Raw genomic sequence first — 16,812 nt, forward strand, 5'->3', positions numbered from 1 at the left:
GATCCACTATGGACTGGACTCTCACACTATTATGTTAGATCCACTATGGACTGGACTCTTACTATTATGTTGGATCCACTATGGACTGGATTCTTACTATTATGTTGGATCCACTATGGACTGGACTCTTACTATTATGTTAGATCCACTATGGACTGGACTCTTACTATTATGTTGGATCCACTATGGACTGGACTCTTACTATTATGTTGGATCCACTATGGACTGGACTCTCACTATTATGTTGGATCCACTATGGACCGGACTCTCACAATATTATGTCAGACCCACTCGACATCCATTGCATTCGGTCTCCCCTAGAGGGGGGGGGGGGGGTTACCCACATATGCGGTCCTCTCCAAGGTTTCTCATAGTCATTCACATCGACGTCCCACTGGGGTGAGTTTTTCCTTGCCCTTATGTGGGATCTGAACCGAGGATGTTGTTGTGGCTTGTGCAGCCCTTTGAGAAACTTGTGATTTAGGGCTATATAAATAAACATTGATTGATTGATTGACTAGCGTTTACTTTATTTAAGAATATTTTTCAACATATTGAAAAAAAAGGTCTTATATTTGTTTTTTCTATCAAGAAAAGTGCACTTGTTATTAGTGAGAATATACTTATTTTAAGGTATTTTGGGGTTCATTGAGGTTAGCTAATTTGACTTGTTTTGGAAAGTCTTGACAAGCCAAATTTTCTTGTTCAATTGGCAGATAATTTTGCTTAGTTCAAGTAAAATAGCCCTAATTTTTGTATTTTTTTCCTTGTTTTTGAACACTGACTTTTTGCAGTGTCTTATTTCATGAGATACTGAATTTGGGTTTTCATTAAGGTATAATCAGTATTAAAAAAACAAATACAATTTTTTTTTTGTAAAATATCTACAATACTGTGTGTGTGCGTTCTTACCCCAGGTGCGTCAGTTAAAGTGCATCCGCTGAAACGTTTAGCCAGCAGACCTTCAAAGTTGGTGGTCCTCTGAATGGCAAACAGAAGCAGCTTCACTTCGATCTCCTTGGCTCGTGTTCGCATTACTTTGGAAAGTTCCACTCTTGGGTTCACATAAACAAATTGACACACACGCAACAAAATGATCAACGCACGGGTCCCGTCTGGGTCCCACAGTTCCCGTCATGTTAGGTTTGTGTGTGCACCGTTACAGTTGATATCTTTGACAGTAGTTGCTTTGACAGTATGACAGAGATGAGCTGGCTTTCTTCCAATGAACCTGCTATTATTTTTGTCAGTTGTCCTTTTATTGACAGTTGCATCCAGGAGCCCATTGGGCCCATGCCAAATCCTTTTCTCTATCTTGCTACTTAAGGGAAAGACTGAACATTTTACTGCTATGTCACTGCTTAAATAGGTCACCGACGTCAATTGAACTGAAAATTGCCGCAAATCAGAGTCACGACGACAAGTGCGTCAGCACATTAGCATAATCATTTCTTATTTTCTGCCATTGTGAGCCGGTTCATTGTACTGCGCTCGCATCTCATCATTCTGCACTTAAAGGTGTATGTTGTATGGAATAATACCTGGTAATGTGGCAGAACTCCACCGCTATACGCTCGGTCATGCACCACTCCTCTGGAAACATGCGTCCGTATTTTTCTTCGTAGTCGACGAGCTGCCGCTTGATCCAAGCGTAGCGACGATCAATCTTGTCTAGCCATGCGACCTAAAACATATGGCAATGTACTTTTTCCCGTGAGTGCCGCCGTTGGACGTGGCATCAATCGTGGGGTGTCCTTTTAAGACAATTATAAAGACATTTGTGTTCATGAGCGTTAACTCACATCTTGGTTTTCCTGAAAAAGCACCAGGTACTCCGACAAATGTTGCCGGATGAACTTTTTGATGATCTCCTGTTTGATGCGTGGGTCGAGAACGTTGGCGACCAGACAGGCATCCCTCAGCACATTGCTGGGCCCACCTGGCCTCTGAGCGGAGGAACGATCATTAAGCCGGGAAACGACTGAGAGAACACAAAGAACGTCAGACGGCATGTTTACCTTGGAGCCCTGGGCTGGGAAGGCTTCTTCAAAATCCGCCAGGATCTGAGTGCCCAACTCACTCTGTGCCGCTTTTACTCTACACAAGTCAAAGAGCAAAATCACAAAGGATGTGAGAGTTGTCTAAATTAGTCAAATCCCTTTGGTCTGCTGCTCATGTGAGATATGGACTCCAATCATAGGCTATATAATGCCTGGGCGATATTTTTACTATAAATTTGTTATTTTGTGTTAGCGCTTATAACAGGGGTGCTCACACTTTTTCTGCAGGCGAGCTACTTTTCATTTGATCAAGTCGTGGGGATCTACCTCATTCATATATATAACTTATATTTACTTATTTATGAAATATATGTTTGTGTTAACAAGTTAAAAGGTGTTTAATGATAATGCAAGCATGTTTAACACATATAGTTAATATTGTTAAAAAATTAAAGGTGTTTAATGATAATACAAGTATGTTTAATACATATAGTTAATATTGTTAACAAGTAAAAGGTGTTTAAAGATAATGAAAGCATGTTTAACACATATAGTTAATATTGTTAAAAAATTAAAGGTGTTTAATGATAATACAAGCATGTTTAACACATATAGTTAATATTGTTAAAAAATTAAAGGTGTTTAATGATAATACAAGAATGTTTAATACATATAGTTAATATTGTTAAAAAATTAAAGGTGTTTAATGATAATACAAGAATGTTTAATACATATAGTTAATATTGTTAACAACTTAAAGGTGTTTAAAGGTAATACAAGCATGTTTAACACATATAATTAATATTGTTAACAAGTTAAAGGTGTTTAAAGATAATACATGCATGTTTAACACATATAGTTAATATTGTTAATAAGTTAAAGGTGTTTAAAGATAATACAAGCATGTTTAACACATATAGTTAATATTGTTAAAAAATTAAAGGTGTTTAATGATAATACAAGAATGTTTAATACATATAGTTAATATTGTTAAAAAATTAAAGGTGTTTAATGATAATACAAGAATGTTTAATACATATAGTTAATATTGTTAACAACTTAAAGGTGTTTAAAGGTAATACAAGCATGTTTAACACATATAATTAATATTGTTAACAAGTTAAAGGTGTTTAAAGATAATACAAGCATGTTTAACACATATAGTTAATATTGTTAATACGTTAAAGGTGTTTAAAGATAATACAAGCATGTTTAACACATGTAGATTCCTTTCTTTCATGAAGACAAGAATATAAGTTGGTGTACTATCTGATTCTGATGACTTGCATTGATTGGACAGTGGTGCTGATAATGTCCGCATTTTCGAATGGAGGAGAAAAAAAGTCCTCCTTTCTGTCCAATACCACATGAAAGTGGTTGGTTTTTGGCATCTTATTTGTCCAGCTTCCGTACTCCTTTGTATACACTTTACAAGAAATACATTGTCGGCAAACTCCGTAGCTTGCTAGCTTGTGCACGCCAGCTTTCTGAGACTCTTATTTTGTTAGCGCAACTGTGCAACTGTGCAGTCGGTCTTTGGAGTTTTGACGACAGGTACGGCGCCAGAGTCTGTTGAAATAAAGTGTTTCTCGCCTTCCAGTCGGTAATTTTAATGAGCTGGCAGCAGCCAGCGTCATCTCAGAAGACCCTCGGGTGCTGTGAATGTCAATCAAGTGACGAAAGTGACGTCATAGTGAAGATTTATGATCGCTCATTTTTAGGACTATTTTTTTAATGCCTGGCTGGTGATCGACTGACACACCCTCCACGATCGACCGGTAGCTCGCGGTCGACGTAATGAGCACCCCTGGCTTATAATAACAATATCGCTAATATCTGATTAACATTCAGGTCACAAGATGTAAACGGAGTACTGTTGGCTAGATGATCTACCATTGACTATTGTTAGCTGACTTTTTCTCATGTTTATTTACGAATAACATGTAATATTTACGTACTTTTCTCAATTTAAGCATACGGCGGCGTATTAATTTCACAGACGCATCAAAACGTTTGCTTTTCCCTTCCACGACAACACTACTAATCATGACAGACAACATGAGAGAGAATAAAAACTACTTTGGGGCAAAAAATTATCCAGAAACCTAATATTTTTGAGCCTGAATATACAGAGGATGAGTGACACGTTTTAGAAGCTGTGTGCTAAACAGATGCAACTTTAGTGAAACACTAAGCATCACGTAGCAGTATTACTAAGTGCTAAACAAAATGGACAAATATAATAAAACAATCACTTAGAGTACAATGTCTGCTCTCGCTGTGATGCCGACTGATGGGATGTTCATATCTTCCCGTTTAGATGAAGTATAAATCATAATCTTTACGCAGTTTTTAAATTTTTTTTTTAGAAGTACCGCAAAGGAGCTTCTTTCTGTGTCTTTCTCGCCATCTGTAGGTCTAAGTTGGATGTCAAAGTTGACCAACTTCTCGGTTTATGTCCACAACTTCTACTCTCCAGGTGAGAGGCGTGATTTATAATGTAGAGTACATTTTTGATGCAGCAGTTTGTCCGCGTTAGCACTTATAATAACGATATTGCTAATACTTGGTTAATATTTAGGTCACGAGATGCAAATTGAGTAACCCAAGGACTTCATAGCGGAGAGGAAGCAGGACCAGACTGCCCTACAGGCGACCTCTTCTTGAACCTCCTTTTTGAACTGGTTTACGAACGTCTTTTTGAACTATTTTATGGACCTCTTTTGGAACTATTTTACGAACTCTTTTTAAACTGACCTTTTCAGTGAATTGTTTACGACCTTTTCTGTGAACTTTTTGCGACCTTTGTCCTTTGGAAACAGCGATGGCCAAAATAAAAGAAGGAGGCGTGCAATCTTTTGGCAGAGCGTGCTGAGATACTGTGCAAGGGTACAGTGTACAGACGACTCTCCTCAATATTGAGTCCAAATTGAATTCTGTCTCTGTTTAATTCTTTGCCTCTTGTCTTGTTTAATAGATGTCATCAGTGTTTGAACCTGACAATAAAAACTACTTTGGGACAAATAATGATCCAAAAACCTATATTTTTGAGCCTGAATATAGAGGATGAGTGACAAGTTTTAGAAGCTGTGTGCTAAACAGATGCAACTTTAGTGAAACACTAAGCATCATGTAGCAGTATTACTAAGTGCTAAACAAAATGGACAAATATAATAATCACTTAAAGTACAATGTCTGCTCTCGCTGTGATGCCGACTGATGGGATGTTCATATCTTCCCGTTTAGATGAAGTATAAATCATAATCCTCACGCAGTTTTAAAAAAATTTTTTTTTAGAAGTACCGCAAAGGAGCATCTTTCCGTGTCTTTCTCGCCATCTGTAGGTCTAAGTTGGATGTCAAAATTGACCAACTTCTCGGTTCATGTCCACAACTTCTACTCTCCAGGTGAGAGGCGGGATTTATGATGTAGAATACATTTTTGATGCAGCAGTTTGTCCACGTTAGCACTTATAATAACGATATAGCTAATACTTGGTTAATATTTAGGTCACGAGATGCAAATTGAGTATTGTTGGCGGTTTTTGCATGATTTTTTAGAGGGCTTTATGATGTACTCCAACGGCCCCCTCAAATTGCCTTATTTTACCAATTACAATTCATGAAGAAAGAAAAACATGTGTTCTTGTCTTACATATGGATTGTGAATGATAGACCATTCCAAAAAAAAGTGCAGTTCCCCTTTAACCAATCATTTCTTTACAAGCCTATCATCTGTTACTGCTGCGGGGTGACTTCTTCCATGCAGCTGTTGTTTGGTATGAACACTGTCTGCCACACCTCAGTCAAAACAGAACAGATGGTCATCTTTCCCAATTCGGGGATCAACACGACTCTTTGAGTGGAGATAGCAGCTTGTTTGCAGAATCTCGAAGGATTCTACAGCAGGGGGCGGGTTTACTATTACCATGGCGGAGTCAAGATGTATGTCTGGCATGTGTGAGGTACCTCTCCGAGAGCTGTCTGATCTGTGGTATGCCCATGTACTTGTGGAAGTGCTCAAGCACATTCACCACTCCCTGAAGAAGATTGGCCACTTCACCGTACTGCCTTTTTCTGGTCATTGCCCTGGAAAACACACACATGCACGGTTGATTTAATAGTGCTTGCCTGGGGAAAAAAAAGTATCAATTGAGACCATTAGATACGGACAATGAGAGCAACGATTTCAAGTGGTTATAATTTAATAGCAACAAATTGGTTCAGATGGCGCGGTGCTGGAAAATAATTTGGCACATCATAAAAACCTCAAGACTTTTCTTCTTGGATGTGAAATGCACAATAAACTGACAAATCCAATTGAATATAATTCGCAGGAAAAAAAAACATTATGGCAGCAATATTGACAACAGCCTCGACGGGCGTCTGACATTTATTCACATGTTTTTTGTCATGTTAATTAACCGTCACGTCGATGTCGGTATTGGCTTTAAAAACCATTTGTAGAAACAGTTGCAATTTTATATTACAATGGCGGATATAATTTGTCTATTAAATGTAATAGTTTGCATTAATAAAGGCCTTAGTGGCCATATGCGTGGACAGCACCTTTTAGCTCTTATTTCCAAAATTGTGTACACTACTGAATTGGGGTCTTATGGCCGCATATGTCATACTTGCCAACCTTGAGACCTCCGATTTCGGGAGGTGGGGGGTGGGGTGCGTGGTCGGGGGTGGTTGGGGGACGTGGTTAAGATATATATATATATATATATATATATATATAAGAAATACTTGACTTTCAGTGAATTCTAGCTATATATATATATATATATTTTATTATATATATATATATATATATATATATATATATATATATATATATATATATATATATATATATATGTATATAAATAAATAAAAGAAATACTTGAATTTCACTGTTCATTTATTTACACATATACACACACATAACACTCATCTACTCATTGTTGAGTTAAGGGTTGAATTGTCCATCCTTGTTCTATTCTCTGTCACTATTTCAGAACACACACATTATACAAATATACATTATGAAATCAATAAGAAAATGGGAGCTCTAAATTGGGAGTCTGAATTAGGATCAGAAGTTCCTATATAAACATTGCGCACTCACGTCGCCTTTTTGTATTGATTACTGCAGCTGTGCACTGGATTAATAACTGGGATTTATATAGCGCTTTTCTAAGTACCCAAAGTCGCTTTACATGTAGAACCCATCAATCATTCACACCTGGTGGTGGTAAGCTACTTTCATAGCCACAGCTGCCCTGGGGTAGACTGACGGAAGCGTGGCTGCAATTTGCGCCGACGACCCTTCCGACCCCTCCGACCCCTCCGACCACCACCTATCATTCAATTCACCGGTGTGAGCGGCACCGGGGGAAAAGGGTGAAGTGTTCCGCCCAAGGACACAACGGCAGCGATTTTTTTTTTGGATGGTAAGAGGCGGGGAGCGAACCTTCAACCCTCAGGTTTCTGGCACGGTTGCTCTACCCACTACGCCATGCCGCCCCCGATTCATTCACAAATACAAACTACAACTCACAAACACTTTAGAGTTAGGCTCCACCATCAGAATGTGTACTTAAACTTATAAAGATCACATGGATATTATTCAGTGAGTTGATTCACCAAAACTAACCTGTTATACAGGAGGAAAAAGCACACAGGACGTTTCAATTGTTCACAGACTGGTCGCGCTCATCAGAATGACAAGACACTTCCGGTCTGCAGGTGATAGCATTCAATTGGGAAGAAACGCCCTACTGCCCCCTACTGACCAATGTGAATACTGATAAATGTGGAATGACAGCTCCAAAAACTAATTCAAACCACAAAATAAAATAAATAAATCAACACAAAAATGTGACACATTATGGGTGGGTCACATATGCATGTACAGTAGATGGCAGTATTGTCCTGTTTAAAAGTGTCACAACATTGCTGTTTACGGCAGACGAACTGCTTTACGGTAGACGAAAACTTGACTGCTGTTGTTGTGTGTTGTTACCGCGCTGGGAGGACGTTAATGAAACTGCCTAACAATAAACCCACATAAGAAACCAAGAACTCACCCTCCATCATTAGCTGTTTATATTGTGGGAAAGCAGACGTGAGAACAGGCTGTCAACACATCTGGAGGGGGCGTGGCCTCCAGCTCCGCCTGAATTTCGGGAGATTTTCGGGAGAAAATTTGTCCCGGGAGGTTTTCGGGAGAGGCGCTGAATTTCGGGAGTCTCCCGGAAAATCCGGGAGGGTTGGCAAGTATGGCATATGTGGACACTTATATTGCCATCTGGTGGTGTCAGAAGAGTATAACATACAATGGAATTTTGGAAAAAAAAAAGTGTAAAAATAAGAATTAGCATGTCACTAAACATGAAGTACACGTTTGTTACTTACGGACTAAGTACATCATATGAAAAGATGATTCTTAGTTTTTATTCTAATTAGGGTCCAATAAGCCCAAATAGCAAAGAGATATAAAAAAAGCATGTAAACAAACAGCTTGGGCCTTAAGAGGTTCAACTCAAGCAGAGGACTGAAACAGTGTGGTATTGTTTGTGCTACGGCGCCATCCTTTGGACGAGTTCCCTCACTGCAGGTAATGCGGGTTGAAAAAGTACATCCTGTTTTGATGTCGTAAACCGGAAATAAGCGTCCATAGCGTCTCTACTCGTATGGATTCGTCATTCATCACTCCAAGCAACGTTTGTAAGTTTTACAATATAACTAAAACAATTCATACTTACTAAACCGTCCCATGTGTGATGTCTGTAGGAGTGTTTTCATGCATGTATGTACTAATATGCTAACATGTTTACGAGTGTCTGTGTTAGTATTATTAACTTACAATGGCATTCTTTTTGTATTGTTTCAGTTTCACAAATTCCTCAGTAAATTCACCAAAACGTCACAGTGGAGTTATTGAGTCTGTTTAGCTGATTGGAGCGCTAGCTTCTGCAGCTAGTGTGTCCGTGAAGATGACCTCTGTTTTGTTTGATTTCCGTTTTACTGCCTTGTTATAGACACCGTTTGGACACAATTAAGGTTTGTAAAAAAATTGTTTTTAAATCTTTGCGGTTAATATATGGGGGGAAAGTTGTTCAACAATTTAGTAGGTGCGGCTTATATCCACTCTATTGTCCGGAAAATACAGTACTTTTAGTCTCAATTCCACACCATTTAATAGATGAAGCCTATGACCTCTAACATTTAATCCGACATGTAACATTTTTTAAACATTTATTGTTTAGTAAACATTTTATGTACTCACTCTAAAGAATCCACGCCTCCTGCTAACATGTGCAGGTGGTTGAGGGTGGTGATGGATGTGGTGAGGTGCCGCTTGGCATGGTCCAACTGCTTGATGTCCCTTGTAATCTCTTTAACCTTTGGAGGAAAAGGAAGCATTAAAGCAGGGTGGACAAATCGCAGAGAGGAGATGGATAATACAAAAACAAACGGGAACGTACACAGCTAAGTGGAAAAAAAAGAGCAACACACGTGTTGGTCTGAGAACTAATTGCTTGGAAATCTGGAGTGAAGGTCACCGGCCCCCCCAGCTACCCCCTAGCCCTACCGTTCCCTTTCCTGTCTTTTATTGACCCACCCACACATTATGCTTCACCTGACACACGCACACACACACACACACACACACACACACACACACACACACACACACACACACACACACACACACACACACACACACAACAGGCACTATTTACTGTAACTGACTTAAGCTGCTGACTGATTTTCCCATGTTCCCGTGTGTGTGTGTGTGTGTACATACCATTTGTTCAGACTTCTCTGCCTTGTCCTTGATGTCTTTTATTTTACCAAAAAGCTGCTGGATGGCAACCTGGGCCTCTTCCAAAGCCTGCATGAATCACACAAGTCATTATCATTAGATCATTTTCGTTACTGAAGTGTTTTAAAGACTGGCCTCGGAGTTGACCTGTAGAATTATATCACTAGACTCAAGGATTTACTGTGGATTGAATACAAAAATAACATTGAGGGCAATAAAATCGAGTCAATATTTACAGTATTTAGAGTTCAGTCTACATTGTTTTTTTTGGCGACACCTGGTGTACACAATAATTCACAAAATTAAACTCAAGACGATGATGCGGACACGTTTGTTACTAGATAATTTCTATTACACTTCTACCTCAAATACTTTGTATGTGTATTAGAGATGTGCGGTTTGCGGACACAACCGCGGAGTCCGCGGATTATCCGCGGATCGGGCGGATGAAATTTAAAAAAATAAGATTTTATCCGCGCGCGGGTCGGGTCGGGTGGATTAATTAGATATTTTTTTTTGATTTTTTTTTGCGGGTGGCAGTTAAACCAATTCGGAAATATATATACATAGTTAAATGTTGTTACCCACATACGAAAAACGAGCAGGCACCTGCTGCATATGCCACAACAGAAGAAAAAAAAAGAAAAGAGGTGGACACTTTTACGAGCGGAGAAGGGACGCCTCGCCGGGGTCCGGGACCGAGGCCCCTTCCCCCGAGAGGGCCCCACCGGGAGCCGTAGCTGAGGCGATCCGCGAGAAGGGCCCGACGCACGTCCAGGGTCACTACCGCGCCCACCGCACCGACACCCCGCCTCGTCCGCCTTCGCCGCGGCCGGCGTCACGCGCAGCAGGTAAGCAGCTTACCTGCCCGCCACCCCCGTGGCCGGGGGCTCGTAACAGGGGTCACTCCGCGCGCTCCGCCCGCGCAGCTTACCTGCCCGCCACCCCTGTTGCCGGGGGCGCGTAACAGGGGTCACTCCGCGCGCAGTGCGCTCACGAAAGGGGTGGGGCTCACCCTGGTTGAGCAGGACGGTGGCCATGGAAGTCGGAACCCGCTAAGGAGTGTGTAACAACCCACCTGCCGAATCAACTAGCCCTGAAAATGGATGGCGCTGGAGCGTCGGGCCCATATACCCGGCCGTCGCCGGCAGCGAGACGGGCTTGGAGGTGCGCTCAGCGGGGCTCCCATATGATTGCGCACTGGTGTGCGTCTGGGTCGTGACAGCGTGGCACGCGAAAGTCTGTGCTGCATTGGATCAGTCTCCTTTCTTTAACAGGCAAAAGCTTTATAACCTCAGTGAGGTTATAAAGCTTGCGCACCAAACACGAAGCAAGGCCATGGTGCAGGAGAACAAAGGACTTCTTTCATTTAAGGTTTGTGATAAACCATCAAACTCATTCGTTAAAAGGACTCTATAGTAATATAAAGCAAATTTTTCTGGACATTATCATGCAAGAAAAGTTTATTTTTGGGACCGCGATCACCGCGTAATGATTTTTAAAGGTTGCATTACATTATTAACTGTCCCATGTGATCAGCGAGTGCGATTGGAAGTCCATGCTCAATTATTGCCTCCGTAAATAAAACTTCGGCATTTATCACATCCAAAGAATCTGTTTGGGCGACGAAAAACGTTGAAAGTTTTCCACTTGTATCGCTAGCAACGGCATTAGACTTGTGTTTTTTTGTCCCAACGTGGTCTTTTACATCGCTAATTCCTCCGTGTCCGATCGAAAAATCTTGTCTGCACAATTTGCGTAGTTTTCACCCTTTTTTTTTTTTTTAATTAATGAAAAACCCGGAATAGGTTGATGAAAACCGTACGAATTACGGGAAAACCGGAGTAGTTGGCAGGCTCACTAATGCCTTGCATCATCTATATTAGATCGGGCAGATGGCGGGCGGGTGCAGTTCTGATCAAACGTTACATCGGGTGGATGGCGGATGGTTGACGACTTTCTGACGCGGTTGCGGATGAAATAAATTGCCTATCCGCGCATCTCTAATGTGTATGTGTTCACACTACAGGTCAATTCCAATTTTTTTGCCAATATGCGACATGTATCGAAATATTTTCATGCCCGGGTGAACAGTGCAATTCTGAATATTTCATATACGACATGTGGTAATAAATCGGATATGTACGTGATGCGCCCTCAATGTGAATGCAGTGTTTCCCCACACATTCATTTATTTGTGGCGGCCCGCCACGAAAGAATTATGTCTGCCACAAATGGATTTTTCGGCTTTTGACTCGCTCGACCGCTCATAAAAGCAAAGTGACTCTGTCTGTGAATGTTGCTTGTAGTTACAACTCCGGTGCAGTAGGTGGCGGTAGCCTACTATGCATTGTAACTCCGCCAATAGCACTCAATTCACCTGGTGGGCCAGAAGAAGAAGAAGAAGAAGAAGAAGAAGAAGAAGAAGAAGAAGAAGAAGACGAAGAAGACGAAGACGAAGACGGACGGGATCAAAATACGAGGGTAATATAGGTTATATGTAGATAGGTTATAGCTGCATCGCTCGCGGCTCGTCATATATTTAACGTTAATCCGCGATTTCACTGAGCGTTTCACTGACGGTGAGGAGCCTGACGCTGCTTCATTAACACCGCCGCTGTTTGACTCGGGGTCCGGGGCAGACGCACGTAATAACAATCACCTGTTTTCATACCGACGAGCTAACGTGTCCAGGTTATAACCCTGTTGTCAATAAACACACGTGGAGACGGTGCTTCAGATACTACATTAATACTCAAGCTAAAATGTCCACTGTCCACTGCAGCATGTGAATGCAATGAAAAGAATAAAATCTGAGCCAACCAGCTGTTAAAATGTTGTCCAGGTTAATGTTTTGGCCATTAAAGGCCCTTCATTTCAAGATTTCAACTGTGATCGGGCTTTAAACAGGTGGCTGACCTGTTCAGATGGGTGTAACTGCTACTGGTCAAATAATGTGAAATAACATTTAATTTTACATGTATGCAATGCCATTTAAATGTAATTATAGATAATAATAATAATAAATACTGTGTAGTGTTGTAAATAGTCAACGGGAAGGATTTTAGTAAGATATAAGCCATGAGCACTACACAGCCAGAAAAAAACCTAGGCAGGACAAGTAAAAATATTGGGGCAAGTAGATTTGAGAAGTCGGGCAAGTAGAAAAATTAGGGCGGAGGGAACAGGTGAGACTCAGCAAACACTGAAAAATAAAGCAGGGTCAAATCAGAAATGCACTTTTCTCATGAAAAGGGTCCTAATTTATATTCTTATGTGCCTTATAGAGAGGACCACGACAAAACATAGAGCGACTAGCTCCAGTGCGACCTGTTCAGCAGCAGCAGGAGGAGGAGGAGGAGGAGGTTGACTGACTGTGGCAGGACACCTCTGCCTCTGTTTCACTTTATGTTGCTGGTAAATAATATGGTTGTAGTAGTAGGCTAAAGTTAAATTATTTAGTATGCACTAATTAAAGGGGCAGAGCTTTAAGAGACATTTTAGCTTTTATATTTTATAAGATATATTTTTTGTAAGAACCACAATTAATACATATATTTCAGTGAATAACTAATTGTTCAAATTATGTACATAAAGTGTTGTAATTATATTCCAACTCCGCGTTCTTCTTGGTCATCGCCGCTGCCGCCGTCACCCCCCGCCTCCCGACCACACCACCACAAATAGATGCCTGCCCTGTGGGAAACACTGGAATGCCACCACGCTCAGGTCGCATTCATCCGACCAGTACGTCATCAAAAAGCGATAAGCGACAGAATTATTCGCCAAAATAGACAGTTCCAAAATAAAGACTTGACAAAACGGAGCAGAAAACAGGTGAAAATAATATAGTTTAGGACAGGGGTGTCAAACTCATTTTAGAAGGAAAATCTGTGCACACGCGGGCCTGACTAATAAAATCATGGCATTAACACTAAAAAAATAAAGACAACTTCAGATAGTTTTCTTTGTCTTACTTTGCCCAAAAATAGAACAAACACATTCTGAAAATATTACAATAAAAATATAGAAAAAAAGTAACCGGCAGCGGTAAAGTTTAGATCCATGAAGGAAAGAAGAAAGTGAATGAATGTTTAGAACTGAATAAATTTACATATGCATACAAATGTGTTTTCTTTTGTATTATTTTTTTTTAAATGAATTAAGTTTATGAGAACCTTTTCCCAAAGCACAAAATAGAATGTGAGATATAACAGGATAATGTATAAATGGCAAAACCATTTTTCTGATATTGGATTGGGACACCCCTCCCTGCATGTTATAACTGTGTATTATTATACATCACAACTGAATTAAATTGGCACAATAAAGTGAAAGTTAAAGTACCAATGATTGTCACACACACACACTAGGTGTGGTGAAATTTGACCCATCCCCTTGTTCACCCCCTGGGAGGTGAGGAGAGCAGTGAGCAGCACCGATGGCCGCGCCCGGGAATGATTTTTGGTGATTTAACCCCAAATTCCAACCCTTGATGCTGAGTGCCAAGCAGGGAGGTAATGGGTCCCATTTTTATAGTCTTTGTTATGACTCGGCCGGGGTTTGAACTCACAACCTACAGATCTCAAGGCGGATACTCTAACCACAAGGCCACTGAGTAGGCCTATAAAGTCTATTTGGAGCATTATGAAACCATCTTATATGTTAGTGAATGTGTTAAATAAAAAGGTGCAAGCGAGTAATCTATAAATATCAGTGATGTGCAGTCACTAGAGGCAGGTGAGGCGGGGCCTCACCTGCCATCATGGAAAGAAAAAAAATGTAAAAAGAAAAAAAAATAATTAAATTGTTATATGTATCCAGTGATTATACTATAAAGTTATTTTCCATTTAACTTCACCAGTTTTAGATTATTTTTATTCAAAATCGCTGAATTTTCACATTTGCCGTTCAAATACTGAGAAGAAACGGTGCGGTGATCAGCAGCCAGTTGAGGCACGTCACTCAGTGCCTCAACATGGATTCCGGACTCGGCTAACTGCTGGCCTGCTGTGCAGTGAGACTGTATTGCTATATGAACTATATTATACATTTCCATAGTTTAGTTAGCTGAGGTATATAATGTACAGTGTATTTTGTCAACAACTGTATGTGTGTAACGTATTTCTTGTGCTGAGCGATCATAAAACGGCTGCAAAACACGCACTGGCTGAGGCTCGCCTCCTGCACCCCTGCCGTAGAATTGTTATATCTACTAAAGCCCACACTTAAACTTTCCACATGCAAGATTGAATCTATTTAAAAAAATTATTTCATAAGAAGCCAAAAAGTGCAAAAACAATAATGTTCGTGTTGGAGGAGTTGTGAATGACTGCAGGGACACAACATTATGTACACCTGCGCAGGTGTATCTAATTCGCAACTCCTCCAACACGAACATTATTGTTTTTGCACTTTTTGGCTTCTTATTAAATAACTTTTGTAACCTTTTTTCATGGGCTTTCCTCTTTGTGATGTTAAGTTCCTGTTATGCGCTGTTATACAGTATATGCCTTGAGCTCTTATTTTGAAGGCGCTAAGAGCGGAAGTGATGTCACGTTGCGGAGGTTTTTGAAAGAAGGTAAATAAAGTGGTCCTCGTGTATACTGGAGCCTCCGTGTTTGTTATTTTGTAGTTTCATACAGTATAGGCGACATTTATAAACCCTCGGTTACACTTTTTTAAATAGATTCAATCTTGCACGTGGAAGGTTTAAGTGAGGGCTTTAGTTGCGGCGCATGGACTTAATTTCTAAGTAAAGGTAAGACCATAATAAGTTTTTTTTATTAAATGTGCTTTTTTGTGTGCTACAGTTTGTATGTGTAAAGTTAAAGTTAAGTTAAAGTACCAATGATTGTCACACACACACTAGGTGTAATGAAATTTGTCGTCTGCATTTGACCCATCCCCTTGATCACCCCCTGGGAGGTGAGGGGAGCAGTGGGCAGCAGCGGCGCCGCGCCTGGGAATCATTTTTGGTGATTTAACCCCCAATTCCAAGCCTTGATGCTGAGTGCCAAGCAGGGAAGAATGCTGGTATGAGCTTTTAAACATAACCCGTTAACTGCTGCCAATCAAATGGTGAATAAGATACTGTCTAGGGTTCATATGTTTGTAAATCTGACTGTGATGAAGTCAGTGCCTCAGCAGCCATCAACCTCACCGCACGTCACTGATAAATATTTTCATTGCCATCATTATTCAGAAAAAGCACATCAATAGTTCAGTTCAATGCATTTATTTGTTTGGCAATTTAAAAGTAGTGTTCTGGCACCACAAGTGAGGTTAGTTGCTACAACATTCAGCATGATGCCGGCAATAATCCAAACACAAAGTACAGCTGGTAGTTGTCGTAATTGGTAAGAAAAAAAAAGTACACGACACTGCCCGCCAAATTGGCTGCAATAATAATAATAATAAAAAAAAAACATTAGAATAATCACTGCTGTAAAAAACACATTAGATTCGGTGGGGAAAGGTTTCGCTCCCCTCAGGTTTTTTGGTCGTAAACTGGGTGGGTGGCATGGTGAAGGTTGGTTGGAATGCAGACACGGTGTCCAAGTCTGACTTTCATTTGTAGGGATTTCTTTTATTCACTCCCGCAACTGAATGTGGGGCCAAGTGAAAAATGATCCTGCTAATCCTGCCTGCAGTGTCAGGCTCAGCCTAATTGGCCAACCGGGCACCGACTCAAAGCAGGCAAAGGGCCATTAGGCGAAGCTCAACATAAGGGCCGTCGCTATAAAGACTAAAGAGATCGTTTGCAGTTCTGACAGCCTCCAAACGACAGACCCGACTAAATACATTTCAAAGTTAAAGCAGTAAAACAGTTGCGGTGTTCTTCTAATATTTCATCATAATCAACGTGGTCATCTGATATGGCAGCTGTTCCGGAGAACAGCGTTTGGTTTGACGGGATGCCAGAGCATTCTTGGCATGATGATGTGGCGTCACCACGGACAGAACTTTGATTCTTCTTCCATTTACATGACTT

The 16,812-nt window shown here is 40.6% G+C and overlaps 1 protein-coding gene across 1 annotated transcript in view; it reads right to left on the reverse strand.

Moving 5' to 3' along the window:
- The window catches only part of vps53 (VPS53 subunit of GARP complex), a 143,568-nt gene that overhangs the window by 81,823 nt on the left and 44,933 nt on the right, over positions 1-16,812 (reverse strand). Inside the window, exons 5-11 of the mRNA XM_061925839.1 lie at positions 9,801-9,887; positions 9,279-9,394; positions 5,969-6,088; positions 2,019-2,097; positions 1,803-1,946; positions 1,542-1,684; positions 913-1,054 (exon numbers count right to left, since the gene is read on the reverse strand). Coding sequence (XP_061781823.1) covers positions 913-1,054; positions 1,542-1,684; positions 1,803-1,946; positions 2,019-2,097; positions 5,969-6,088; positions 9,279-9,394; positions 9,801-9,887 — 831 coding nt within the window. The remainder of the gene's footprint in view (positions 1-912; positions 1,055-1,541; positions 1,685-1,802; positions 1,947-2,018; positions 2,098-5,968; positions 6,089-9,278; positions 9,395-9,800; positions 9,888-16,812) is intronic.

The sequence above is a fragment of the Nerophis lumbriciformis genome, linkage group LG30 (genome assembly GCF_033978685.3).
Source record: "Nerophis lumbriciformis linkage group LG30, RoL_Nlum_v2.1, whole genome shotgun sequence".
Taxonomy (NCBI): domain Eukaryota; kingdom Metazoa; phylum Chordata; class Actinopteri; order Syngnathiformes; family Syngnathidae; genus Nerophis; species Nerophis lumbriciformis.